Source organism: Oncorhynchus gorbuscha, linkage group LG04 (genome assembly GCF_021184085.1).
Source record: "Oncorhynchus gorbuscha isolate QuinsamMale2020 ecotype Even-year linkage group LG04, OgorEven_v1.0, whole genome shotgun sequence".
Taxonomy (NCBI): domain Eukaryota; kingdom Metazoa; phylum Chordata; class Actinopteri; order Salmoniformes; family Salmonidae; genus Oncorhynchus; species Oncorhynchus gorbuscha.
The window spans coordinates 7,190,615-7,217,502 of NC_060176.1; the positions used below are offsets into that span (position 1 = coordinate 7,190,615).

Sequence of the window (26,888 nt, forward strand, 5' to 3'; positions counted from 1 at the left end):
AACAGGTAATGGCGGGAGAGAAGCGCCCAGCACCAGATGCTGGGAAGAAGCCCAAGACCCCCAAGAAGAAGAAGAAGAAGGACCCCAACGAGCCCCAGAAGCCAGTTTCAGCCTACGCCCTGTTCTTCAGAGACACACAGGCCGCCATTAAGGGTCAAAACCCCAACGCCACCTTCGGAGAGGTTTCCAAGATAGTGGCCTCCATGTGGGATGGCTTGGGAGAGGAACAGAAGCAGGTAATCCATCATTATCTGTCAGAGCAATCCTACACTATGACATTTACACCACTGGGTCTGCATTCACAAAGGCTGTGTTTACACAGGCAGCCCAATTCAGATTTTTTTTCTCACCAATTGGTCTTTTGACCAATCTGAAAACGATCTGATGTGATTGGTCAAAAGACCAATTAGTGGAATAAAAAACTAATCTGAATTGGGCTACCTGTGTAAACGCAGCCATAGCATCTCAGACTAGGAGTGTTGATGTAGAATCAGTTTAGCCTTTTAGATCATACTGAATACGATTATATATGAACAGGACAGGGGAGACTTACCAGATCCTGAATGAGCACTTCTATTCTGAGATTCTTTGTGAATACTGGACCCTTGACTTTTATATCTGATTGAGAAGCAAATGCATGATGATCAGTAATTAGCAGTAATTGCTCTAAGGGGATGCATGAAGTCAGATTGTATAATTTCTCCCGCCCACTCTTTTCCCAATCAATATGTGGAGAGCTACAGAAATAAATCGATGAATATAGACATCAAAAGTAGAAGGCTGTTTAGTCAGTTATATTGTGCTGCCTATGCCTGCATTTAGATGTTGTATCTCTTTACAGAGTGATCTTTTGTTTGTCATCTGTCGTTCACTCCTGTCCGTCTTGTCATAACAGGGCTATAAAAGCAAAACAGAGGCTGCTAAAAAGGAATATTTAAAAGCCCTCGCTGCCTACCGCGCCAGCCTGGTTTCAAAGGTGAGCCACTGCTTTCACTTTTCAGCCAACAGAAGTGTGAACTGCTGGAAAGAAGCACAATACTCCTACTTTTATTTCTGACTTTCTGACTGTTATATTTTTGATTTGACTTGATTATTATTGATATTTCTACTGCATTGTTGAGGAGCACTTGCAAGGCTGCATTTCACTGTACCATTTATACATGCAGTATCCTGTGCATGTGACAAATAAACATTGATTTGATTTGAATTTCATTGTGATAAGTAGTAAACTTACAGTTGAAGTCGGAGGTTTACATACACTTAGGTTGGAGTCATTAAAACTTGTTTTTCAACCACTCCACATATTTCTTGTTAACAAACTATAGTTTTGGCAAGTCGGTCAGGACATCTACTTTGTGCATGACACAAGTCATTTTTCCAACAATTGTTTACAGACAGATTTTTTCACTTATAATTCACTGTATTACAATTCCAGGGGGTCAGAACTCAGCAATTTCCAAATGCCTGAAGGTACCACATTCATCTGTACAAACAATAGTACGCACGTATGAACACCATGGGACCACGCAGCCATCATACCGCTCAGGAAGGAGACGCGTTCTGTCTCCTAGAGATAAACGTACTTTGGTGCGAAAAGTGCAAATCAATCCCAGAACAACATCAAAGGACCTTGTGAAGATGCTGGAAGAAACAGGTACAAAAGTATCTATGTCCACAGTAAACCAAGTCCTATATCGACATAACCAGAAAGGCCGCTCAGAAAAGAAGAAGCCACTGCTCAAAAAAACGCCATTAAAAAGACAGACTACGGTTTGCAACTGCACATGGGGACAAAGATCATATTTTTTGGAGAAATGTCCTCTGGTCTGATGAAACAAAAAATAGAACTGTTTGACCACAATGACCATCGTTATGTTTGGAGGAAAAAGGGGAATGCTTGCAAGGCGAAGAACACCATCCCAACTGTGAAGCATGGGGTGGCAGCATCATGTTGTGGGGGTGCTTTGCTGCAGGAGGGACTGGTGCACTTCACAAAATAGATGGCATCATGAGAAATGAAAATTATCTCCAGACATCAGTCAGGAGGTTAAAGCTTGGTCGCAAATGGCTCTTCCAAATGGACAATGACCCAAAGCATACTTCCAAAGTAGTGGCAAAGATGCCCTGACCACAATTCTATAGAAAATGTGTGGGCATAACTGAAAAAGCATGTACGAGCAAGGAGGACTACAAACCTGACTCAGTTAAACCAGCTATGTCAGGAGGAATGGGTCAAAATTCACCTAACTTATTGTGGGAAGCTTGTGGAAGGCTACCTGAAACGTTTGACCCAAGTTAAACAACTTAAAGGCAATGCTACCAAATACTAATTGAGTGTATGTACATTTCTTACCCACTGGGAATGTGATGAAATAAATAAAAGCTGAAATAAATAATTCTCTCTACTATTATTCTGACATCGGACATTCTTAAAATAAAGTGGTGATCCTAATTGACCTAAGACAGGGAATTTTTACTAGGATTGAATTGTGAAAAACTGAGTTTAAATGTATTTGGCTAAGGTGTATGTAAACTTCCGACTTCAACTGTAGATATTCAAATCTTCCTGCACGAACTGCATCAACATCCTGAATCTTTTCAAGATTACAATCTTAGAAAAGTAAGAGTCTTTATAGCTTTACGTTGTTACCTCAGGCTATTGTCGAAATAAACATATTTGTTTAGTGAGTAAGTCTAGTGTCCATTCCTAGTATGTATCTAACATGCTGTTGTTTCGCTTCCAGGCTGCCCAGGAATCAGCAGAGGCTCAGACCATCCGTTCAGTCCAGCAGACCCTGGCCTCCACCAGCCTGTCCCCAGGTCTGATGCTGCCTTCGCCACTCTCCCAGCACCCGTCCATGTCCTCTATGTCCTCCATGGCCCAGGCTCTCCAGAACGGCATGCCACGGGCCATCGCCCCCAAGCCGCTGCAGATGAGGATGGGGGGCAACCAGATTGTGACCTCGGTGACGGTGCAGCACCAGAACATGACCAACGGTGTGCCATCTCAGCTGCTGAACCAGATGGGTGGAGGTGGTGGAGGAGGGGCCATGGTGGCCGGGGCCCAGCCCACGGCCGTGTCCCAGATGAGCCCTACCATGCAGGGTGGCGTGGGGGGGCACATGCAGCAGCTGCAGCAGCAGCAGACACAGCAGCAGCAGATGCAGCAACACCTGCAGCACCACCAGATGCAGCAGCAGCAGATGCACCACCAGCAGATCCAGCAGCAGATGCAGCATCAGCATTTCCAGCACCACCTCCAGCAGCAGTTGCAGCAACACAACATCCAGCAACAGCAGCAGCAACAGCAACAACAACAACAGCAGCAGCAGCAGCATCAGCATCAGCAGCAGAGGCATGACATGCAACAACAGCAGCTGCAACTCCACCAGATGCAGATGCAGCAGCTCCACCAGCAGCAGATGCAGCAGCATCTCCAACAACAGCAGCAACAGCACCAGTCCCAGTGTTCCCCACCACAGCACTCACCCAGCACGCCTCAATCAGTGGGGGGCTCCGCCTCCATGGGCAGTCCCCAACCCGCCCCCCAGCAGCCACACCCCTCCCAGATCCAGGCCCACGCCCAGGTTCTGTCCCAGGTCTCCATCTACTGAGCCAAATGAATGGAAGATATCTATCTTATCTCAAAGAAGAGGAATAGAAATAAAAGCATAATTTCCACATTGCTTTTCTAAGTTACACTTAAGAAGTGTGTAAGAATTAGAATGTTTTACAAAGAACTTGTCCATTGTTATAGACGGATATGAATACCTACGTAGACATGTAAAGGGGCAGATACCTTAGCTGGATTTTGTCTATAAAATAGGCTGCGCGATGAGGAAAAGTCGGTAGGCAAATGCCCATTGATTGTTTATTGTTTGTTTTCTTGTCCTTCTCCGCTCAATAGTCAATTCAAAACTGACTTTGGGCACATTTGTGAAAAAACTGGTATACCTGACTCACACAGGGGAAGGAATGCCCTGTTTTTATTTAACGATAGAGCTTTATTTATGAGGTCAAAGTTGTCCGTTCAGCTCAACTACTGGACACATTGAATGGATTTCAACAGGCATTTTTTTGTAGCTCTAACCTCTCCCAGAGAAGAACACCTGAACTGAATGACTTACAGGTACAATACTGGAGACCAGTAATCCACACATTAAACTTGTTTCCACACTGGACATTATATCATGAGACTTTCTACATTTTTCCCATTTTCTCTTGCCCTACATTCCTGCAGATGTAACTGTTTAACAAATTGCCTAAGGGAAATTCTCCATTAAACCATCATGCATTTCAGGCCAATGTGATATTTGAGCGCATTCATCCTATGGCATGAAGGCAAGAGACAATATCTTAAGGAAAAAGGGAACTGAAAAATGTCTTGGGGATGGGTGATTGTGGGGGTTGCTGGATGGAGGAATGGAGGAATGGACAGACTGAGAGACATAAACTGCCATAAGATCATTTATGTCACCCTATGTCATCAAACTGTAAATGTAACCTGCTGTAAGTGTTTTGTAGAGTTGGGGACCTCCTCTTTCCACTAAAATACCAATTTGTTCAAAAAGTGTGTGTAAAACTGGCACTCCAAAAAAATCCTCCTTTTATGTATTTGTTTTTACCTCAGATGTTTACCAATTAAATTATGTTTTTATTTGGTGTGATAAAGGGGATATTTTATGGTAAATGAAAAATTCCACGATCAAGGTTGATGGTTTCATGATTGATTGATGTATTTTTACACTACGTACTCCTTGATACTACAAAACTTATCAAAAGTAAACAGAAGAAGTAGCAGACACTTTGTTGCACTGTCAGAGCCAATTGAAAAGGCAATGAGGGTATTTTCTTGCCAGATGAAGTGATATATCCATGATGAAAAGAGAAGCGTTGTACATTTTTCATATCACCTGTTGTAAAGTTTTAATATGTGAGGCTGTAATTAAAACATTGGTAAAATGACCCGATTGCTATATATCACGTAGTGCATTTCTGCTCTTTTATACTTTGAGTTATAATAGCAACAATTCATTTGTTTGTATTTTGCTTACAGATAAAAATCCAACTGATTTTTGAAAACTGTGCATAGAATAAATACATTTCAGTATGAATATCCTACTTGTTTTTCAGCTGGTAATAGGACATTTAATTTAACATTTGAGCTTAAATGAAAACACAACCAGAGACATAATTTTGTATGACGTCTCCTTATTGTTAGATATTGAAAAATGTGTGATTTCAACATGATTTCAACATGGAGTACCAACCATTGTAACTGTGTCAAACAAACAGTGTTGAGACTGGAAAGAGTCAGCATGTAACTGGTGCTTGTCTCAATAACAGTCCTCATTCTCACTGACAAATGTTTTGGATTCTGACTCTTTCTTCACCAGGAACTAACCGTTTCGTACCACCACATAGTAACTACTTCATTTCTAAGATAGCCTATCATCAGGGGGCTCTGAGCTTACATCAACATGGAGAGTGAGTGGGGGAGGGAAGACTGGCAAACAATAATTATCATATATCCACAATGAGCAGCAAAGCCATTAGACTATGGAGGGGGAGGGACATTTATTTTTAACCAAATCTGTAAAAATATTGTGAAATAAAACTCATGCATATTTTATACCACCGATTTATATCATTTTAAAATTGTGGCTTTGTATTCAATTAGTTAGTTTGAAAAAAGGCATTTGTAATTTGGATTTTGAGGACTGGCTGCTGTTGCTTAGTGTGTAGTGATTGGCTCTTCATCGCTGTGTGGAGCAACGGAGTCCATTTCTCCATCCGGCGTGATTAATTGCAGCATCTGTCCTGTCAGAAGGCAGTAGTGAAGAGGTCCGCAGGAAAACTGCAAATAAGCTCTGGCAACAGTCTAAAAGCGCTTATGATGAAATGAAAATGAAAAACAGCAAGTGCCGTCCATGACCTGAATCTCAATGGGAGGGAGGTGGGGGGGAAGGAATGAGAGAAAATGTTGAGTGGGGTGTCCATGGCGACCAAACACCATGCTTAAAAACACAGTAATGAGGTGGAGGGAAATGGCTAATATTATTCTGAACAGATTCGCTGCAGAGCTTTCATTAATAATGCATGGAGCTCCTTGTTATTCCATAACCCCACAGCACGGTCACTGTGTGGACAAATATCTCACAGCCAGGGATGGGAGTTTTGGGACTGTTCAATAAAAAGGTTACAGATTTATTTTCAAAACATTGTTAGTAGCCTACATCCTCAACATACATTTGAAATGATTACTGTTGAGTAAGTCTTCTTTGAGAGACTGACTGGATTAGATTGAAGACCTAGCTGAATATATTTCACTTGCTTTCAGTGGACTTCCATTGAGGTTTTCTGCAGACATTTACACTACATCATAACCAGTGTATTTATCTACATTTGCAGAAATAGGCTAGTGCAAAATGTATAATAAATGATTCCTCCTCACAATTTGCCAGTTTTGATAACAAACCTTACATAATAAGTCATATGATAGGCTATATCAGGGATGGGCAACATTTGAAGGCCCTCTGATATATTTCCACAAAAGAACTTACTGTTTACAAGTTAGAATCGTAGAATACACAAGGTACAATTTCGAAATGTGGCTGTGCATCAGCAGTTTTTCTCTTATGTCAGTCACTGATAGTCACTCAATTAGCCCATGACAGCTAATTTCTTTTTGATTGGTAAGTTAGTCTAGCGGCCATCTAAACGTAATTATTCATGGTTAAATTACCGGCTGGGGGGCCCCCATTAATTTTGTTAGTCAGTCTTACTCAGATATCATATCAAAAACTGCAAACATTTCTTTCCACCCTATGGTAAAATGTGTAGAATTTTTGTAAATTAGCTGTAAAACATCACATTTTCCTCTCCGACCGATTGCCAATTCACTCCGCCCTATGTCAAAGTGTGCAGAAATTAACTTTAAAAAATGTCTGTTTTCTCAAGAGGAGGGGCTGCTAAAATGTTTTGCTCGCAACTGCTGCCCCTCATGATGCGTTTAGATTTTTTGGCCCCTACCACCATCATAGTTGCCCAACCCTGGGCTATATGCTTCATGCATAATCTGAGCCAGTTGCCTTCATCCGTATTCGGGTCTTATGCCTCATATGCTTGGCGTTGTGTTAGAGGAAGCCTAAGAAGCCAGACGTGGAACCTGTATGATCCCTACATTTTAATGATTTATTTGGGTCCTGTGTTTTCCTGTTCAATGCACAGATACAATGTAGCCATAACAATAGCCCTGCTGCTACTAACTCCTAGTCCCCCAAACACCCAGACCCACGTAGGCTTGGACCATACCCCACATCCAAGCTACAGCCAATATCTGTGTCTGGACTTGGACTCCAACTCCGGTATGCAGAGTTACTGCCCGGACACTTTGCCCATCAAAACTATGTCTAATATAAAAAGCATGCAGCCTTTGGGTGTGTCTGAAATTGCACCCGATTCCTTTCATACAGATGCAGGATCTTAATTTGATCACCCTTTTGCAGGAGAACTTTCCTGCAATAGAGGAAATGTAAAACGTGTAGTGTATTTGAGGTTTAAAAAGGCTTCTGAAGTTTGTAAATTCACCTTGATTTCAGATTTGATTTTCCTTTACAAAAAATGTATTAACCTCCGATAAAATGTCAGTTAATTATAATACACATAATAATTCACAATGCTGCAGGATTATTTTCCTGCTGTAGCAAACTCTCAAATGAAGATCCTACATCTGTAGTGCACTACTTTTGACCAGAGCCCTATGCGAACCCTAGTCAAAAATAGTACACTGTATAGTCCTAGTCGGTATTAAATAGAACGTTGCGGCCCCGCCCGCATGTGGAGAAAACAACCCATGGTTACATAATTGGCTTACAGCACAAACGTGACCTATTTCAAACGCAATTTTCTTTTTGTCTGCTTGTTTTAGTCAATTACAAAACTACATTTAAGAAAAATACATGTCTCAAGATTACTTTTCAACATTGCCTGCTCCCAAGCGTTCTTACTACTTAGAAAAATGTAGTATTGCAGGGCCTCCCTCATGCACCATTTTTTGATGGTGCTAACCGAAGCCACACAACAACACAAACAAACAGACTATAAAGCTACAAGTAGTGAGTGGAGTTGCAAACGGACTATACTAAATGAGATAAATGTCTTATCTGTGTTTAAATGTTTTCCCTGCTTGGACACCGGGTCCCCACAATTTCCCATTCTTCCACAATGAAAACCTGAAGACACAGCGCTCTTCTCGCAGGGTCTATTTCCCTACGTGGGATTTTTTACCTGGTTACATTGACCAGCCCAGCAGCTTATTGGAAAGTGTTGTTATTTCTGTATAACAAAAAATCTACTCCAAAGTTGGCTCTTTTACGATGGGGGTCAATGGGAAAGAATGTTTGTTTTCCCCAATTTGTGGGCGAGGTCGAGGTGGAATATCGACTTGGGGTATAGGCTGCCATTTCAGATTCTGCCTTTAGCTCCTAACACCTGGTCCTGGGGAGATGACAGTCGACCCTTCAAGTCCAATGGCAAAGCTTTGTTTATGGGAACCGTTAAGCTCACATGTTTAAAGTTCACTGGTGATCTTTGTTTATGGGAACCGTTAAGCTCACATGTTTAAAGTTCACTGGTGATCTTTGTTTATGGGAACCGTTAAGCTCACATGTTTAAAGTTCACTGGTGATCTTTGTTTATGGGAACCGTTAAGCTCACATGTTTAAAGTTCACTGGTGATCTTTGTTTAGAGAACTATTGACCCCATGGTTCAATGATGAACTTTGTTTAGGGGGGCTCGCTGGCTCTTCAGGTTTTGGGAAGATTAATTCTTGACTCCCCTGACCAATGGTAACCTTTGTTTCGGGAACTTTTGACCCAGCAGACCACGGATGGACATAGTTGATGATAAGCAACCTCTCCGGATGATAAGACTAATGTAGTGTCTGTGGGAAGCTTGTGATAACACCATACAACCCCTGTAAAACTTTCACTGATATATATCCATGATGTTAGTGTGTGGCATTTGCATTTTATTATCGCTATAATGAATTTAGACCTACTAAAAATAGTATAATGCCTTGGGTTTGGGTCCTTTGCTCTGTTTTTTTTGTAAAGCAAAAAACCACAGCATTAGTTTGCCGTACTGGTAGAATAACCAGCACATTGAAACCTAGCACACAAACACACAGGACACACACTTGCACACACACATTCTCTATCATTGTTGACAGTGATTCAGTCTTTAGGCTTATCCCCTCTTTTGTTGAATTCAGTGAATGTAAGGCTGAACTGGCCACTCTACTGACCTTGGTTGGTCTGAGATTCATGCTTGGTTGGTCTGAAGTCACACTATATCACAGGCCTGCTTTTGGCGTTAGTTTACCATACAAATATAAAATACCATATTTAGAGGGGTATCCAGCTCCAGATATGTTTTAAATGTTTGTAATCAGACAATAATGTAGGCTTACAAACATCCTTACTAACACAGCATAAAGGCTACCTCCTGAAATAGAACCAAATACAAACTGGAAATCCACTCTGACAGTATACATTGAGTATACAAAACATTAGGAATACAATTGAAGTCGGAGGTTTACATACACTTAGGTAGGAGTCCTTAAAACCTGTTTTTCAACCACTCCACACATTTCCTGTTAATTAACAAACTATAGTTTTGGCAAGTTGGTTAGGAAATCGACTTTGTGCATGACATAAGTAATTTTTCCAATAATTGTTTACAGACAGATTATTTCACTTATAATTCACTGTATTACAATTCCAGTGGGTCAGAAGTTTACATACACTAAGTTGACTGTGCCTTTAAACAGCCAGGAAAATTCCAGAAAATTTTGTCATGACTTTAGAAGCTTCTGATAGGCTAATTGACATCATTTGAGTCAATTGGAGGTGTACCTGTGGATATATTTCAAGGCCTACCTTCAAACTCAGTTCCTCTTTGCTTGACATCAGGGGAAAATCAAAAGAAATCAACCAAGACCTCAGAATTTATTTTTTAGACCTCCACAAGTCTGGTTCGTCCTTGGGAGCAATTTCCAAACGCCTGAAGGTACCACATTCATCTGTACAAACAATAGTACGCCAGTATAAACACTATTGGACCCTGCAGCCGTCATACCACTCAGGAAGGTTGAAAGGCCGCTCAGCAAAGAAGAAGCCTCTGCTCGAAAACCGCCATAAAAAATACAAACTACGGTTTGCAACTGCACATCGGGACAAAGATCGTACTTTTTGGAAAAATGTTCTCTGGTCTGATGAAACAAAAATAGGGGGTGGCAGCATCATGTTGTGGGGGTGCTTTGCTGCTGGAGAGACTGGTGCACTTCACAAAATACATGGCATCATGAGACATGAAAATTATGTGGCTATATTGAAGTAGCATCTCAAGACATCAGTCAGGAAGTTAAAGCTTGGTCGCAAATGGGTCTTCCAAATGGACAATGACCCCAAGCATACTTCCAAAGTTGTGGCAAAATGGCTTAAGGACAACAAAGTCAGAGTATTGGAGTGACCATCACAAAGCCCTGACCTCAATCCTATAGAACATTTGTGGGCAGAACTGAAAAAGCGTGTGCGAGTAAGGAAGCCTACAAACCTGATTCAGTTTCACCAGCTCTGTCAGGAGGAATGGGCCAAAATTCACCTAACTTATTGTTGGAAGCTTGTGGAAGGCTACCCGAAACGTTTGACCCAAGTCAAACAACTTATAGGCAATGCTACCAAATACTAATTGAGTGTATGTAAACTTCTGACCCACTGGGAATGTGATGAAAGAAATAAAAGCTCAAATAAATCATTCTCTCTACTATTATTCTGACATTCTGACGTTCTTAAAATAAAGTGGTGATCCTATTTGACCTAAAACAGGGAGTTTTTACAAGGATTAAATGTCAGGAATTGTGAAAAACTGAGTTTAATATATTAGGTATGTAAACTTCCGACTTCAACTGTACCTGCTCTTTCCATGACTTAGACTGACCAGGTGAATCCAGTTGAAAGCTATGATCCTTTATTGATGTGACTTGTTAAATCCACTTCAAATCAGTGTAGATGAAGGGGAGGATACAAGTTAATTAAGAATTTTTAAGCCTTGAGACAATTGAGACATGGATTGTGTATGTGTGCCATTCAGAGGGTGAATGAACAAGACAAAATATTTAAGTGCCTTTGAACGCGGTATGGTAGTAGGTGCCAGGCACACCAGTTTGAGTGTGTCAAAACAAGAACAAGAACACATTCCTCAAGTACAAGGCAAGGGAACATTCCACAATCGTTACTGTCAACTTCTGCAATGATCATCGAACAAACATCAAAAGTCAAATATCTGTCGGACGAAAATGCCATTAAGCCTGCCTATAGTCCAACCATGCTGTGAACTGGATATACATTGAGACCACCCACTGGGCACAGACGTCAGTCGAGTTTTGATAGAAATTTGGTTGAGTTGCCAACTAACGTGAATTCAACCTGAAATCAAACAAAAGATCACAATTTTCATTGGATTTAGGTGAAAAGTTGGATGGAAAAAATAAATAAATTCCCTTACATTATTGAGTTATTGCAAATCCAATCAGTTTTCCACGTTGAGTCAACGTCATCACATTTATTTTTTGTTGTTGAAATTACTTGGAAACAATGCTGATTCAACCAGTTTTTTTTCTCCTGGGCTCGACTGGCTACCCATCCACATTGCCCCGGCCAAATGCCACACCCTCTGGATTTGATTCCTACCCGATGACTGCTCAAACTGATCTAATTGGTCCCAGAAACCGATGGGTTGGACCAGAGCCGGTCTACACAAATCATGAATCACATAATTTTTACGTCAGCACATACACTTTCTATGATGGTAGGTTGAGACTGATGTATGGAGCAAACAATACACTCAGGATGAGTTGTCAGGCAAGCCTTCTGAAGTTCTAATGTAGTTCTAATGTATTTTGCAGTATTATTTTTCTATGGCTATGAGTGACTAGTCATTTATGTCAGTGATTCGAGAACTCTGGCTACAGTATACTGTGACAGAACATCATATCCCAGAGGTGTTCTGCAGAGTTGCCCATAGTCTGACATTGCCTTTTATTGAAACTTACTTAGCCTGTTTATAAGCTATTACAGAGCTCACATGTTTCTATGGCAACAAAACCAGACCAAACTGATAGCTTACATGTGCGTGCTGTGTCATATCCAATTAAGTCAGACTGACTATACTGACATTATGTGTTCCTCTGCTCAGGAGGAAAATCAATAAGTATGGACAGTGCCCAACAAGGTCCCCGTTGTATCTTTTTCTCATCCACTTTGGACTAACAGGGAAACAGGGAGACTAAGATAGATCAAGCCACTAGGATGTCTCTGATGCTACAAGAGGCAGGTGCTCTGTAGACACCATTCAAAACTTGGCCTATTCAGTCCAAACTCCTCTAACGTCCATTCATGCACAGAAAAACACCATCTGCTGCTGTTTTGCCTGGAGCAATCACAGCTGACAAAAAAAAATGTGATACCAGCTGTTGCTAAACAAAAGCCAAACAAAGGGGGCAGGAAAAGGTTAGACACAAGTTCGACCGCGCTGAAGATTACTCAGTGGAAAGAGGTAGAGAGTGAGAGAGGGGATAGATGGAACAGTGAGTGTAAAGGGTTAAACATGAGATATTTAATCCCTTAGTCTAGAAGAGCCTTAAAGCATCAGTGGGTCAGGTGATAATAAAGACGGATACTGTGGATGAGGATGGTTTCACAGTTCACACAGTCACCGTCAGGGGGGAAATATCATGGTATATTATCACTGTCCTGGTGCCTGCTGTAGCACGGAGGGGCTAGTAGGAGAGCATGTAAAACACAGGTGTTAAATGAGACTGAATATAACAAGCAGAGGGCCAGAGGGGGAATCACATGATAGAGAATTATTCTAGTGAATATACTAGAAATGTGTAATAGTTGACAAAACTGAGAACTAACTATAAGACCATATCAACAGATTAATTCACATCCAAAATCAACAAATAGAAGGAAAACCGAATGATCCACTGAAGGAAAACTGTTATTTTCAGTGAATATAGAAATGTATAAAAGGTAACATACCTTGTCACCAGACCATATCAACATATCTTTATACTTAAGCTAAACAAACAGATTAGGTAAACTAATATAAATACAATCAGAGAGAGCTGGGTCACAACCTAAATCAGTGTATCACATTTCTTCCTTACTTATTAAGGGGCTCTATTTGTCCCCATCGGTGTGATGCTCATTGCTCTGTATTGTAGAGTGATTGGCACCAGTTCCTGGACCCTATGAGACTTTTCCTGCTCTAATGTATGGCTGGTTGACCTGGGGGAGGAGCAACAAGGAGATGTGAAAGACTGAACAGCTTGCGTGCCTTCAGACTTCAGCTGTCCATGCAGACTGTGACTGCGTCAGAAATGGCACCCTATTCACTTGTGCACTGCTTTTGACCAGAGCCCCATTGTGGCTCTTGTCAAAAGTAGTGCAGTATATAGGGAATAGTGTTCTATTTTGGACACAACCTGTCGGTTTGGCTCAATTCAGAATTTTTAAATTGACTCCTATTCAACTTATGAGTTGAAAATTGAATTGGCCACACCCCACAGGATGTAGAATAAAAATGTGAGTGACAGGAAGTAGAGTTTAATTCGGTGCAATTAAAATAAATTCCACCCACACACAGAACATGAGAGTTTTATTGAATCTGACAGGTCACACATCCAGATACCAATGAATACATAACTTTTGTCTAGAAACATTGTTCATGTACTCTTTTATCTTTAGTGCTTAGAATAGCCAATTATATTTCCACCAACCATTTAATTTGTTTGGCTTCTTTTTGAAGGCCTCAGGGTCAACTTGAGGGTTAAACTAATGCATTCTGGGAAATGTTGTATTTTCTCCCTTATTGAACAAAATGGAGGAAGTGATTTATGAAATTAAAAATGACTTCATATACAGGTTTTGTTTTCCTTGATCATACATTTTAAGAGTTTTTTCTTAGTTCAAACAATATTTTATATGCATGTATATAATGACATGTTTGATGTTTTATGTACCCAATGTATATTTGTATAGGCTACACCTAAAATAGAATGGGGTGACAGGGTAGCCTAGTGGTTAGAGCGTTGGACCAGTAACCGGAAGGTTGCAAGTTCAAACCCCCCAACTGACAAGGTACAAATCTTTCGTTCTGCCCCTGAACAGGCAGTTAACCCACTGTTCCTAGGTCATCATTGAAAATAAGAATTTGTTCTTAACTGACTTGCCTGGTTAAATAAAGGTCAAAATAGAAGATGCAATTAATTAATTGGAATTTGAGGCATTTTCAATTCAATACTGAATTGTGCCCAACCCTGTGAGCTGTAAAAACACCATTAGATCCACACAAATAAATGCAATGCAATGCAGTGCAATGCAGTGCAGTGCAGTGCAATGCAGTGCAATGCAGTGCAGTGCAGTGCAATGCAGTGCAATGCAGTGCAATGCAGTGCAATGCAGTGGGTACTAACAATATACTATTACCAGTACACAGAAAGGGGAAAAGGATACCTAGTCAGTTGCACAACTGAATGCATTCAACCACAATGTGTCTTCCGCATTTACCCAACCCTTCTGAATCAGAGAGGTGCTGGGGGCTGCCTTAATCGACATCAGTGCCCGGGGAGCAGTTGTTGTTGGGGATTAACTGCCTTGCAGAACGGCTGGGTCAGGGATTCAAACCAGTGACCTTTTGGTTACTGGCCCAACGCTCTTAACTGCTAGGCTAGCTGCCAAAATGGTGTGTGTTGGGATACTGATAGTTTGATTCATGTTGACAGCAACAACAAACAAAAATATGTTTTATTTTATTTTACTAGGCAAGTCAGTTAAGAACAAATTATTATTTTCAATGACAGACTAGGAACAGTGGGTTAACTGCCTTGTTCAGGGGCAGAATGACAGAATTTTACCTTGTCAGCTCAGGGATTCAATCTTGCAACGTTTCAGTTACTAGTCCAACTAGTCCAACTACTAGGCTACCTGCCAACCGAATGAATGGTACTATTTCCTTTTCCATCTGAGGCTGTAAGAGAGGTGTCTATTGGTGGAACTTACATTTACAAACATACATTGTTGATAATGCAATTTGACTAACAAATGCAATTTGACTAACAAATGCATGCAGGTGCTGTTTTTGCATCTGATTGTCAGTTTGTTATTTATACTGTCTCTTCCAATAGTCCAATTGATGTATGTTGTTCAATAGATTGATCTTGGAAATTATGTTTCAGGAAAAGGAGTATGTGGGAAGAAATTCAATTTAAATTAAGAATCTTACATAATTAGATCAACTTTCTCCTTATTAATTTATATATCTACTGTAGCTAAGTTAAATGACACTATGTCTGTATGCCTGGAGTGAGAGGGGAGAAGGAGGAGAGAGGGGACAGTCTGTTACCATTAACCTATTAGAGGTGATTTGGCTGCTGTACTGATTCCAATGCCTGCAGTTTTATCAGTTTAAAGCACAGGCAGCGTTCATTATTTCTTTGCCGGGAGGGTCAGCCTCTCTTCAGCAGAACAAGTATGGGTTGTGTTTCTGTCAAAAGGGGGGTTTAGTGCTTGACCCGCAAAGCAATTCAGTTCTCAGAGTGATCCATTGTTTGTGTCCTCTCTTTGTTTGCACTGTACAAAAGAGAGAGAGGGAGGGAAGGGGCCAGTGCAGGGGGAGGGAACAAGGGAAAGAAGCCAGGGTCTTCAGTGCAGTGCCAGAGGTTTGCACTCTTCTTCCCACTCTACACACACAGATCCAAGACTACAGTAGGCCTACCCAGTTTACTCTAAGTCCATGCTCTGTGAATGTCAGCCTGAACTCCTAGTAGGCCTGATTATCAACTACAACGAGACAGCCTTCAAGGAGGAGGTGAAAGCCCTGGTAGAGTGTTGTCAGGAAAATAACTTCTCCCTCAATGTCGACAAAACAAGGGAACTGATTGTGGACAACAGGAGACAGCAGAGAGAGCACGCCCCATCCACATTTACAGGGCCACAGTGGAGAGGGTCAAAAGCTTCAAGTTCCTTGGTGTGCACATCACTGAGGACCTGAAACACTCCATTCACACCGACACCGTGGTGAAGGCGTAACAGCGCCTCTTCAACCTTAGGAGGCTGAAGTAATTTGTCTTGGCCTCTCAAGAACTTCTAAAGATGCACCATCGAGAGCATTTTGTCGGGCTATATCACCGCCTGGTACGGCAAATGCACCGCCCACAACAGCAGGGCTCTCCAAAGGGTTGTGTGGTCAGCTACAGCACCCAGTGTCACAGGAATGCCAAGAAGATCATCAAGGATCTTAGCCAACCGAGCCATGGCCTGTTCACCGCACTACCATCTAGAAGGTAGAGACAGTACAGGTGCATCAAAGCTGGGACCGAGAGAATAAACAGCTTCTATCTCCAGGCCATCTGACTGTTAAACAGTCATCAATAGCCAGGCTCCGCCCAGTAACCTGCATTTCACTGTAGAGACTTATGCCCTATGTACAGTCATTCAACAATGCAGTGACGGTCGGTGATATTTAAGATGAGTGAAGACAAAAAAAATGAAGAGCATGGCCTTCTTTCTATTACAACATATTGTATTATCTAAACTCTCCTTTCAGACTCACATTAAGCATCTCCTATCCAAAATGTAATCTAGAATCGGCTTCCTATTTCGCAACTAAGCATCCTTCACTCATGCTGCCAAACATAGCCTCGTAAAACTGACTATCCTACCGATCCCTGACTTCGGCGATGTCATTTACAAAATAGCCTCCAACACTCTACTCAGCAAATTGCATGCAGTCTATCACAGTGCCATCCGTTTTGTCACCTAAGCCCAATATATTACCCACCACTGCGACCTGCATGCTCTCGTTATCTGGCCCTCGCTTCATATTCGTTGCCAAACCCACTGGCTCCAGGTCATCTATAAGACTTTGCTAGGTAAAGCCCTGTCTTATCTCAGCTCAATGGTCACCATAGCAGTAAGCATCCGTAGCACGCGCTCCAGCAGGTATATTTCACTGATTACCCCCAAATTCCTCCTTTGCCCGCCTTTCCTTCCAGTTCTCTGCTGCCAATGACTGGAACAAATTGCAAAAATCACTGAAGCTGGAGACTCATATCTCCCTCACTAACTTTAAGCATCAGCTGTCAGAGCAGTGTACAGATCATTGCACCTGTATATAGCCCATCTGTAAATAGCCCACCCAACAACCTCATCCCAATATTCTTTTGTTGTTGTTGCTCCTTTGCACCCCAGTATCTCTACTTGCGCATTCATCTTCTGCACATCTATAATTGCTAAATTATAATTATTTTGCCACTATGGCCTATTTATACCCTTACCTCCCTAATCTTCATTTGCACACACTGTATATAGACTTTTCTATTGTGTTATTGACTGTACGTTTGTTTAGTCCATGTGTAACTCTGTGTTGTTGTTTGTGTCGCACTGCTATGCTTTATCTTCACCAGGTCGCAGTTGTAAATGAGAACCTACTTGGTTAAATAAAGGTGAAAAAAACAAAAACAATTACTGTCATTCATATTCCATTCACCCAGCTCAATGTAACATCGATAGGTTTAGGCTCTACATGATACTCAAATTTCCCTATACCCAGCATGAGGTTGGTATGGAATGAACAGTTAAAACATAAGTGCAAAGGTTGTGAGAAAAATGTGATTAACTTCTTATGGCTGGAGGGGCAGTATTGAGTAGCTTGGATGAAAGGTGCCCAGAGGTGCCCAGAGTAAACAGCCTGCTCCTCAGTCCCAGTTGCTAATATATGCATATTAGTAGTGGAGAGAAAACACTCTGAAGTTTCTAAAACTTTTTGAATGATGTCTGTGAGTATAACAGAACTCATATGGCAGGCAAAAACCTGAGACAAAATCCAAACAGGAAGTGGAAAATCTGAGGTTGGTCGATTTTCAACCCAACCCCTATTGAATACACAGTGGGATATTGGTTATGTTGCACTTCCTCAGGCTTTCACTCGATGTCAACCGTCTTTAGAAACTTGTTTGAGGATTCTGTTGTGAAGTGGGACCGAATGAGAAGGGAATGAGTCAGGTCTGCCATGAGTTGACCATGCTCTGACTGCGCATTCACATGAGAGGGAGCTCTGTTCCATCGCACTTCTGAAGACAATGGAATTCTCCGGTTGGAACATTATTGATGTTTTATGTTAAAAACATCCTAGAGATTTATTCCATACATCGTTTGACATGTTTCTAAGGACAGAAACGGAACTTTTTGACATTTCATCTGCAACTAGGTAACGTGCTTCATGACTTTGGATTTGTTTACCAAACGTGCCAACCAAAATTGCACTTTGGATATAAATGATGGACGTTATCGAACAGAATCAAACATTTCATGTGGAACTGGGATTCCTGGGAGTGCATTCTGATGAAGATCATCAAAGGTAAGGGAATATTTATAATGCTATTTCTGACTTCTGTTGACTACCCAATATGGCTGCGTTGTTGTCTGAAAGCTGTACTCAGATTATTGCATGGTTTGCTTTTTCCGTAAAGTTAAAAAAATCTGACACAGCGGTTGCATTAAGGAGAATTGTATCTATATTTCCATGTCTAACAATTGTATTTATCGACATTTATAATGAGTATTTCTGTAAAATGATGTGGCTCTCTGCAATATCACCGTATGTTTTTGGAACTAGTGAACGTAACATGCCAATGTATACTGAGTTTCTTTTTTACATAAATATGCACTTTATCGAACAAAACATATATGTATTGTGTAACATGAAGTCCTGTCATCTGATGAAGATCATCAAAGGTTAGTGATTCATTTTATCTCTATTTTTGCTTTTTGTGACTCCTCTCTTTGGCTGGAAAAATGGCTGAATTTTTCTGTGACTTGGTGGTGACCTAACATACTCGTTTGTGGTGCTGTGAAGCATATTTGAAATCAGACACTTTGGTGGGATTAACTACAATTTTACCTTTAAAATGGTATAAGATACATGTATGTTTGAGGAATTTTAATTATGAGATTTGAATTTGAGTTTGAATTTGGCACTCTGCACTTTCACTGGCTGTTGTCATATCAATCCCGTTAACGGGATTGCAGCCCTAAGAAGTTTTTAATCAATGTGACAGACAGTGACACATTCAATACCGCCTTGCACACACTTGACTGCATCTAGCTGATCTAATGTGAAATCATTAGTCCAACAGTTGCAAACAAGAGTTATTTTGGACAAATTAGGTATGTTTACCCCCATTTCATTCAGTTTGCTTCTGTTGAATATTTTTTATTACAGAATCAGTGGAATGAATTCACCCCTGATCACACGCAAACACACTTCACTTTTTGTCATGTCTACTCCCACTCCTCCCCTCCGACATTCGACATCGCAGGTTTACTAACCACCGGTCCTGGTAACCATCATTAAGCGCACCTGGCTTTCATCATTACGCTCACCTGTGCTTCATCATTAAGCACATCTGGACTCCATTACCTAACTCATTACCTCCCCTTTACCTCTCATTTACACTTCCATAGCAGCCACATACAAACAGCATAATAATTTTGCTCGTTGTTTAATTCCTTCTCGAATCTACACATTCTCCTCCTCTCACCTTTTCCCTTTGCTTGTGGACTTCAGTGCACAACACATCAGCTGTCTGTAACCAGGCAAAAACATTTCCAAGCCAAACCTTCATATCATAACCTCTAACCACTACACACAGCCTAAATAGTTTCACCATATTAGCTAACGTCATAGTCAACATAGCTACTAGAACTAACGCATTAGTAAACACACTACAATCATGCAGTACAGTCAGCAAGCAGTTTAGCAGTTACACCGGAGGGCCACAGTGGAAATAAATTAATAAACCAAAAGCTTACCTTGACTTGGAAGAGTTCCAGTGTTGGATAGCCATAGTCAGCTAGCTAACATAGCATAAACATCTCTGTTTGAGCTGGGTGTTTGAGTATGCTAAACCAGCTAACTGCATATAGCTACGTGAATGTGAAAAAACACACTGAAATCTCTCTCGCTCTCTCTCTTGCATCTCCTTCATTTTTAAAGAAATTAATTTGAAAACTGTTCATCTGTTATATTTCTCTCTTTGACTCAACTACTCACCCCAGTGTATGCACTGCAGTGCTAGCTAAATGTAGCTTATGCTTTCAGTACTATATTCATTCTCTGATCCTTTGATTGGGTGGACAACATGTTAGTTCATGCTGCAAGAGCTCTGATAGGTTGGAGGATGTCCTCTGGAAGTTGCCATAATTACTGTGTAGGTCTTGTTAGGTTCCCCAGTTTCTGTGTTGTGGGTTGGTATGTGTTTTTGTGTGTATTTCAGGAAATGGCTTCCTGAAGTCCAAAGAGCTTCTGGGTATGCCCCAGTATTGTTCGTTGCTCAGGGAGAGCTTATTGGTATGTCCTGTGTTGGTTGTTGCTCAGAAGCAGGTTTTGTATTTTGTAGCCGGTCCTGCAGACGTGTATGTCAAAAGGACTGTTTTTGATTATTGACATTTTTTACTACGGTTGTAATTATTCTGTTTTTGTTCCCAGGGGGGAAGGGGAAGGCACCTTGGGAGTGCTTAGGCAAGAGGCCTGCGGGTATACATATACCCATAGTATGCACTACTCACTACTTACTACTTACCAAGTGTGTCTATGCACACTAGGTAAGACCTGGACAGACCATCCCCTGTATTTTGGTTAGTGCGCCAGGTGGTGCACTAACCAGGGAAATTGTGGGTAGGAAAGTTAGGAGAGGGGGCTTTTACATTTTTTATTTCTTTGCTTTGGTTCCGTCCAGCCCCTTTTCTCCAAAAATTGTTACACACGCCTCTTGGGGGAGGGAGCGCAACACGCTGCTACACTCAACTCCCAGTGGAGTGAAAGAGGTATGTGACTGTAGGTGCGGGTAAGGATGACAGAGGCAGATCAAATTACTGTTAACAGGGAATTTATTCATTCACATGGTAATTTTGGGAAAAATGGGCTACCTTCAAAGGCCTACCTTCAAACTCAGTGCCTGTTTGCTTGACATCAGGGGAAAATCAAAAGAAATCAGCCAAGACCTCAGCAAAAAATAAATTGACCTCCACAACTCTGGTTCATCCTTGGGAACAATTTCCAAACCCCTGAAGGTACCACGTTCATTTGTACAAACAATAACACGCAAGTATAAACACCATGGTACCACGCAGCCGTCATACCGCTCAGGAAGGAGACGTGTTCTGTCTCCTAGACATGAACGTACTTTGGTGCGAAAAGGGCAAATCAATCCCAGAACAAAAGCAAAGGACCTTGTGAAGATGCTGGAGGAAACTGGTACAAAATTATCTATATCCACAGTAAAAGGAGTCCTATATCGACATAACCTGAAAGGCAGCTCAGCAAAGAAAAAAACACTGCTCAAAAACCGCCATAAAAAAAGCCAGACTACAGTTTGCAACTGCACACGGGGACAAAGATCATACTTTTTGGAGAAATGTACTCTGGTCTGATCATGTTGTGGGGGTGCTTTGCTACAGGAGGGACTGGTGCACTTTACAAAATAGATGGCATCATGAGGACGGAAAATGATGTGGATATATTGAAGCAACATCTCAAGACATCAGTCAGGAAGTTAATGCTTGGTCACAAATGGGTCTTCCAAATGGACAATGACCCCAAGCATACTTCCGAAGTTGTGCCAAAATGGCTTAAGGACAACAAAGTCAAGGTATTGGAGTGACCATCACAAAGCCCTGACCTCAATCCTATAGAACATTTGTGGACAGAACTGAAAAAGTGTGTGTGAGCAAGGAGGCCTACAAACCTGACTCAGTTACACCAGCTCTGTCAGGAGGAATGGGCCAAAATTCACCCAACTTATTGGCTTGTGGAGCTTGTGGAAGGCTACCCGAAACGTTTGACCCAAGATAAACAACTTAAAGGCAATGCTACCAAATACTAATTGAGTGTATGTAACGTCTGACCCACTGGGAATGTGACGAAAGAAATAAAAGCTGAAATAAATCACTCTCTACTATTATTCTGACATTTCACATTCTTAAAATAAAGTGGTGATCCTAATTGACCTCAGACAGAGAATTTTGTGAAAACTGAGTTTAAATGTATTTGGCTACGGTGCATGTAAACTTCCGACTACAACTGTAACTACTCGTGTACACACCTTCTGTTGACATACTGTCCATACTGTCTATACACACACCATTCACATAGTGTACATATACATACTGTACCAGTCAAAAGTTTGGACCAAGTGTGTGCCAAGATGTCATCAAGGCAAAGGGTGGCTACTTTGAAGAATTTCAAATATAAAATAGATTTCGATTTTTTTAACACTTTGGTTACTACATGATTCCATGTGTGTTATTTCATAGTTTTGTTGTCGTCACTAATATTCTACAATGTAGACAATAGTACAAATAAAGAAAAACCCTTGAATGAGTAGGTGTGTCCAAACTTTTGACTGGTACTGTTCACATATTTATATTCCGGACTCTGGTCCGGAAGCTACGTTCCTGCAATTCTATCCATTTTGCCATGGGGTTTTGTACTGTGTATTTAAATACTGTATTCTCGACATAGCACGTTGAAATATTTATTCTACTGTACATTGCATTTTACATTAGTTACACTGTTTATATACATCGCATATTTATTTATGTACTGAATTCTTAACACCCCTTGACTTTTTACAGCCCGAATTTAAAATGGATGAAATTGAGATTTGTTGTCACTGGCAAGATCCCAAGATCCCATAATGTCAAAGATACATTTTTGTCACTCCTTGGTCATTGTATTTTGTGTTTTTGTTATATGTTTGGGTAGGCCAGGGTGTGACATGGGTTTATATGTTGTGTTTCGTATTGGGGTTTGTATTATTTGGGATCGCGGCTGATTAGGGGTGTTGTATAGGCTTGGCTGCCTGAGGCGATTCTCAATTAGAGTCAGGTGCTTATCGTTGTCTCTGATTGGGAACCGTATTTAGGCAGCCTGAGTATCGCTTTGTATTTCGTGGGTGTTTGTTCCTGTCTCTGTGTTGTAGTCACCAGATAGGCTGTAATTAGTTTCACGTTCCGTTCTGTTGTTTTTGTATTTTGTTTCAGTTATTTCATGTACCGCGTTTTTCATTCATTAAAGTCATGAGTAACCTACACGCTTGCATTTCAGTCCGACTCTCTTCTTTCAACAGACGAACGCCGTTACAATTTTGTTTTTGGAGATTCTTACAAATGATTAAAACCTGTTAAGGATAGGGCTGACTACTGCCCCCTTTGGAGGAATTGCGTGCCCATAGTAAACAGAAAACAAATCTGTCCAAAATTGCTAATATATGCATATAATAATTACACTCTAAAGCTTCTAAAACCGTTCAAATTATGTCTGTATGTAAAGCAGAACTCTTAGGGCAGCCATTCTCCCAAACTGTCTCTTGTCATCAGAAAAGTTGGCCCAACTTTGACGTCATCGCCCCCACCCTTCCCAAGCAGCTACAGACCTGGGAACAGTTGCTATGTCTTCAGCGCGATGTCTGCTTTCAATGGGACTTGCCATTGTGATAATCGCGCGCCCACGAGACTTTTGGCGGGCTGAAACCTTCGGGTCACACGAAAAAACAAGTACTTTCATGCGCGCAGGCGCTCCAGAGCTCTCTTTCTTCCAGGATTGACCAAACGATGTCGGTATTTCTGTTCGTGCTAAGGATTGTTTTCCACGTTTATAACATGATAAAGCTTGATTCTGCACTTAGTTTGACCAGTTTAGTCGACATATAATATGTAATTTTGAAGTTTTGGTGCGCATCCACTAGAATCTTGGCTGCATTTCGACCGGAATTTGTCGCGTTTGATAACCTAAAGACGCAGACTTCAAAACCAAACAATGTTTTTGGTAAGTATAACTCCTTCCAGGTCTTCTGATGGAAGAACATCAAAGGTAAGGGAATATTTATGTGGTAAATTTGGGTTTCTGTGGACTCCAAGATAGAGGAGACGTAATGCTAATTTCTGAGCGCCGTCTCATATTATAGCCTAGTGAACGAATTCTGTAACGTTAAAAATAAATGTAACATAGCGGTTGTATTAAGAAGAAGTGTACCTTTCTATCTATGTGTAGAACATGTATATTTAGTTAAAGTTTATGATGTGTATTGCTTGTTATCTGACGTTATCTGACGGAGCTATCATCATTTCTCCGGACATTTGAGTAGTATTTTTTGAACATGGCGTCATTGTAAACAGAGATTTATGGATATAAATTGCATATTATTGAAAAAAACATGAATGTACTGTGTAACATGTTATATTACTGTCATCTGATGAAGATTTTCAAAAGGTTAGTGAATTATTTTTCTTTTAATCCTGCGTTTGTTGATTGCATATTTTGTTCAACTTGGCTATTCAAATTAGCTGTGTCTTTGGTGGTGGTTTGACATAAATATGTGCTATGTTTTCGTCGTAAAACATTTTAGAAATCTGACTTGCTGGGTAGATGAACAAGGTATTTATCTTTCATTTGAGCTATTGGACTGGTTAATGTGTGGAGGTTAAATATTTCTAAGAATATTTTTGCGTTCCATTGCGCCACGTTCCAGCTGAACGTGGGAGGGTTCGTTCCCAAATGGGAACCATAACCCCCTTCTGGTTAAAAAATAAAAGCTGAAATGTCTTCAGTCAATAAGTATTCAACCCCTTTGCTATGGCAAGCGTAAGTTCACCAGTACAAGTCACATAAGTTGCATGGACAATAATAGTGTTTAACGAGATTTTTGAATGACTACCTCATCTCTGTATCCCACACATACAATTGTCTGTAAAGTCCCTCAGTCGAGCAGTGACTTACAAACACAGATTCAACCACAAAGACCAGGGAGGTTTTACAATACTTCACAAAGAAGGGCACCTATTTGTAGACGGTTAAAAATAAAACAAAAAGCAGACATAGGATATTCCTTTGAGCTTGGTGAAGTTCTTAATTACACTTTGGATGGTGTATCAATACACTCAGTCACTACAAAGATACATGCGTCTTCCTAACTCAGTTAGGATTTCACCATGAGGACTTTAAAACAGTTACAAAGTTTAACGGCCGTGATAGGAGAAAACTGAGGACGGATCCACAACATTGTAGTTGTGAAAAGAAGGACGCCGATACCGAAAACATACATCCTGTTTTCAAAATAGGCCATCATCACTGTCAATTGTAAATTTGTTATGCAGGTGAATGAGGACCCAAAAGCGACTTGGCGAAAACAGAGTCTTTATTCCAGTAACGGAAATAGGCAATACTCCTAGACAACTCGGAGCAGAAAACAAAGCATAAAAAACTAATTCCACTCGTAGTGACGAGGACAGACTGGAGACTCGACCATAAACTGTAGGTTGCCTCGGGAAGGCACCGACCGTAGCAGACTCAGACACCTGCTCACACGCAGCATCTGAGGGAAACAAGACACGACAGGGCGAGACAAAGACACAGCACGGTGAACAATATACAAGGATCCGACAGGACAGAAACGGAAGACAAGGGGAGAAATAGGGACTCTAATCAGAGGGCAAGATACGGAACAGGTGTGAAAAGATTAGATGATTGATTAGGGGAATAGGAACAGCTGGGAGCAGGAACGGAACGATAGAGAGAAGAGAGAGGGAGGGAGAGAGAAAAAAGGGAACGAACCTAAAAGGACCAGCAGGGGGAAAACGAACAGAAGGGAAAGCAAAATGACAAGACAATATAAGACAAAACATGACAGTACCCCCCCACTCACCGAGCGCCTCCTGGCGCACTCGAGGAGGAATCCTGGCGGCAACGGTGGAAATCATCAATCAGCGAACGGTCCAGCACGTCCCGAGACGGAACCCAACTCCTCTCCTCAGGACCGTAACCCTCCCAATCCACTAAGTATTGGTGACCCCGTCCCCGAGAACGCATGTCCATGATCCTACGTACCTTGTAAATAGGTGCGCTCTCGACAAGGACGGGGGGGGGGGAGGGAAGACGAACGGGGGTGCGAAGAAAGGGCTTGACACAGGAGACATGGAAGACAGGATGGACGCGAAGAAAGATGTCGCGGAAGAAGCAGTCGCACAGCGACAGGATTGACGACCTGGGAGACACGGAACGGACCAATGAACCGCGGAGTCAACTTACGAGAAGCTGTCGTAAGGGGAAGGTTGCGAGTGGAAAGCCACACTCTCTGGCCGCAACAATACCTAGGACTCTTAATCCTACGTTTATTGGCGGCTCTCACAGTCTGTGCCCTGTAACGGCAAAGTGCAGACCTCACCCTCCTCCAGGTGCGCTCACAACGTTGGACAAACGCTTGAGCGGAGGGAACGCTGGACTCGGCAAGCTGGGATGAGAACAGAGGAGGCTGGTAACCCAGACTACTCTGAAACGGAGATAACCCGGTAGCAGACGAAGGAAGCGAGTTGTGAGCGTATTCTGCCCAGGGAGCTGTTCTGCCCAAGACGCAGGGTTTCTAAAAGAAAGGCTGCGTAGTATGCGACCAATCGTCTGATTGGCCCTTTCTGCTTGACCGTTAGACTGGGGATGAAACCCGGAAGAGAGACTGACGGACGCACCAATCAAACGACAGAACTCCCTCCAAAACTGTGACGTGAATTGCGGACCTCTGTCTGAAACGGCGTCTAACGGGAGGCCATGAATTCTGAACACATTCTCGATGATGATTTGTGCCGTCTCCTTAGCGGAAGGAAGCTTAGCGAGGGGAATGAAATGCGCCGCCTTAGAGAACCTATCGACAACCGTAAGAATCACAGTCTTCCCCGCAGACAAAGGCAGACCGGTAATGAAGTCTAAG

The 26,888-nt window shown here is 41.6% G+C and overlaps 1 protein-coding gene across 1 annotated transcript in view; it reads left to right on the forward strand.

Annotated features, from left to right (window-relative positions):
* The window catches only part of tox3 (TOX high mobility group box family member 3), a 62,080-nt gene extending 57,115 nt beyond the window's left edge, over positions 1-4,965 (forward strand). The window contains exons 5-7 of the mRNA XM_046345646.1: positions 6-236; positions 896-976; positions 2,745-4,965. Coding sequence (XP_046201602.1) covers positions 6-236; positions 896-976; positions 2,745-3,614 — 1,182 coding nt within the window. The 3' untranslated portion in view covers positions 3,615-4,965. The remainder of the gene's footprint in view (positions 1-5; positions 237-895; positions 977-2,744) is intronic.
* Positions 4,966-26,888: the final 21,923 nt, after the last annotated feature.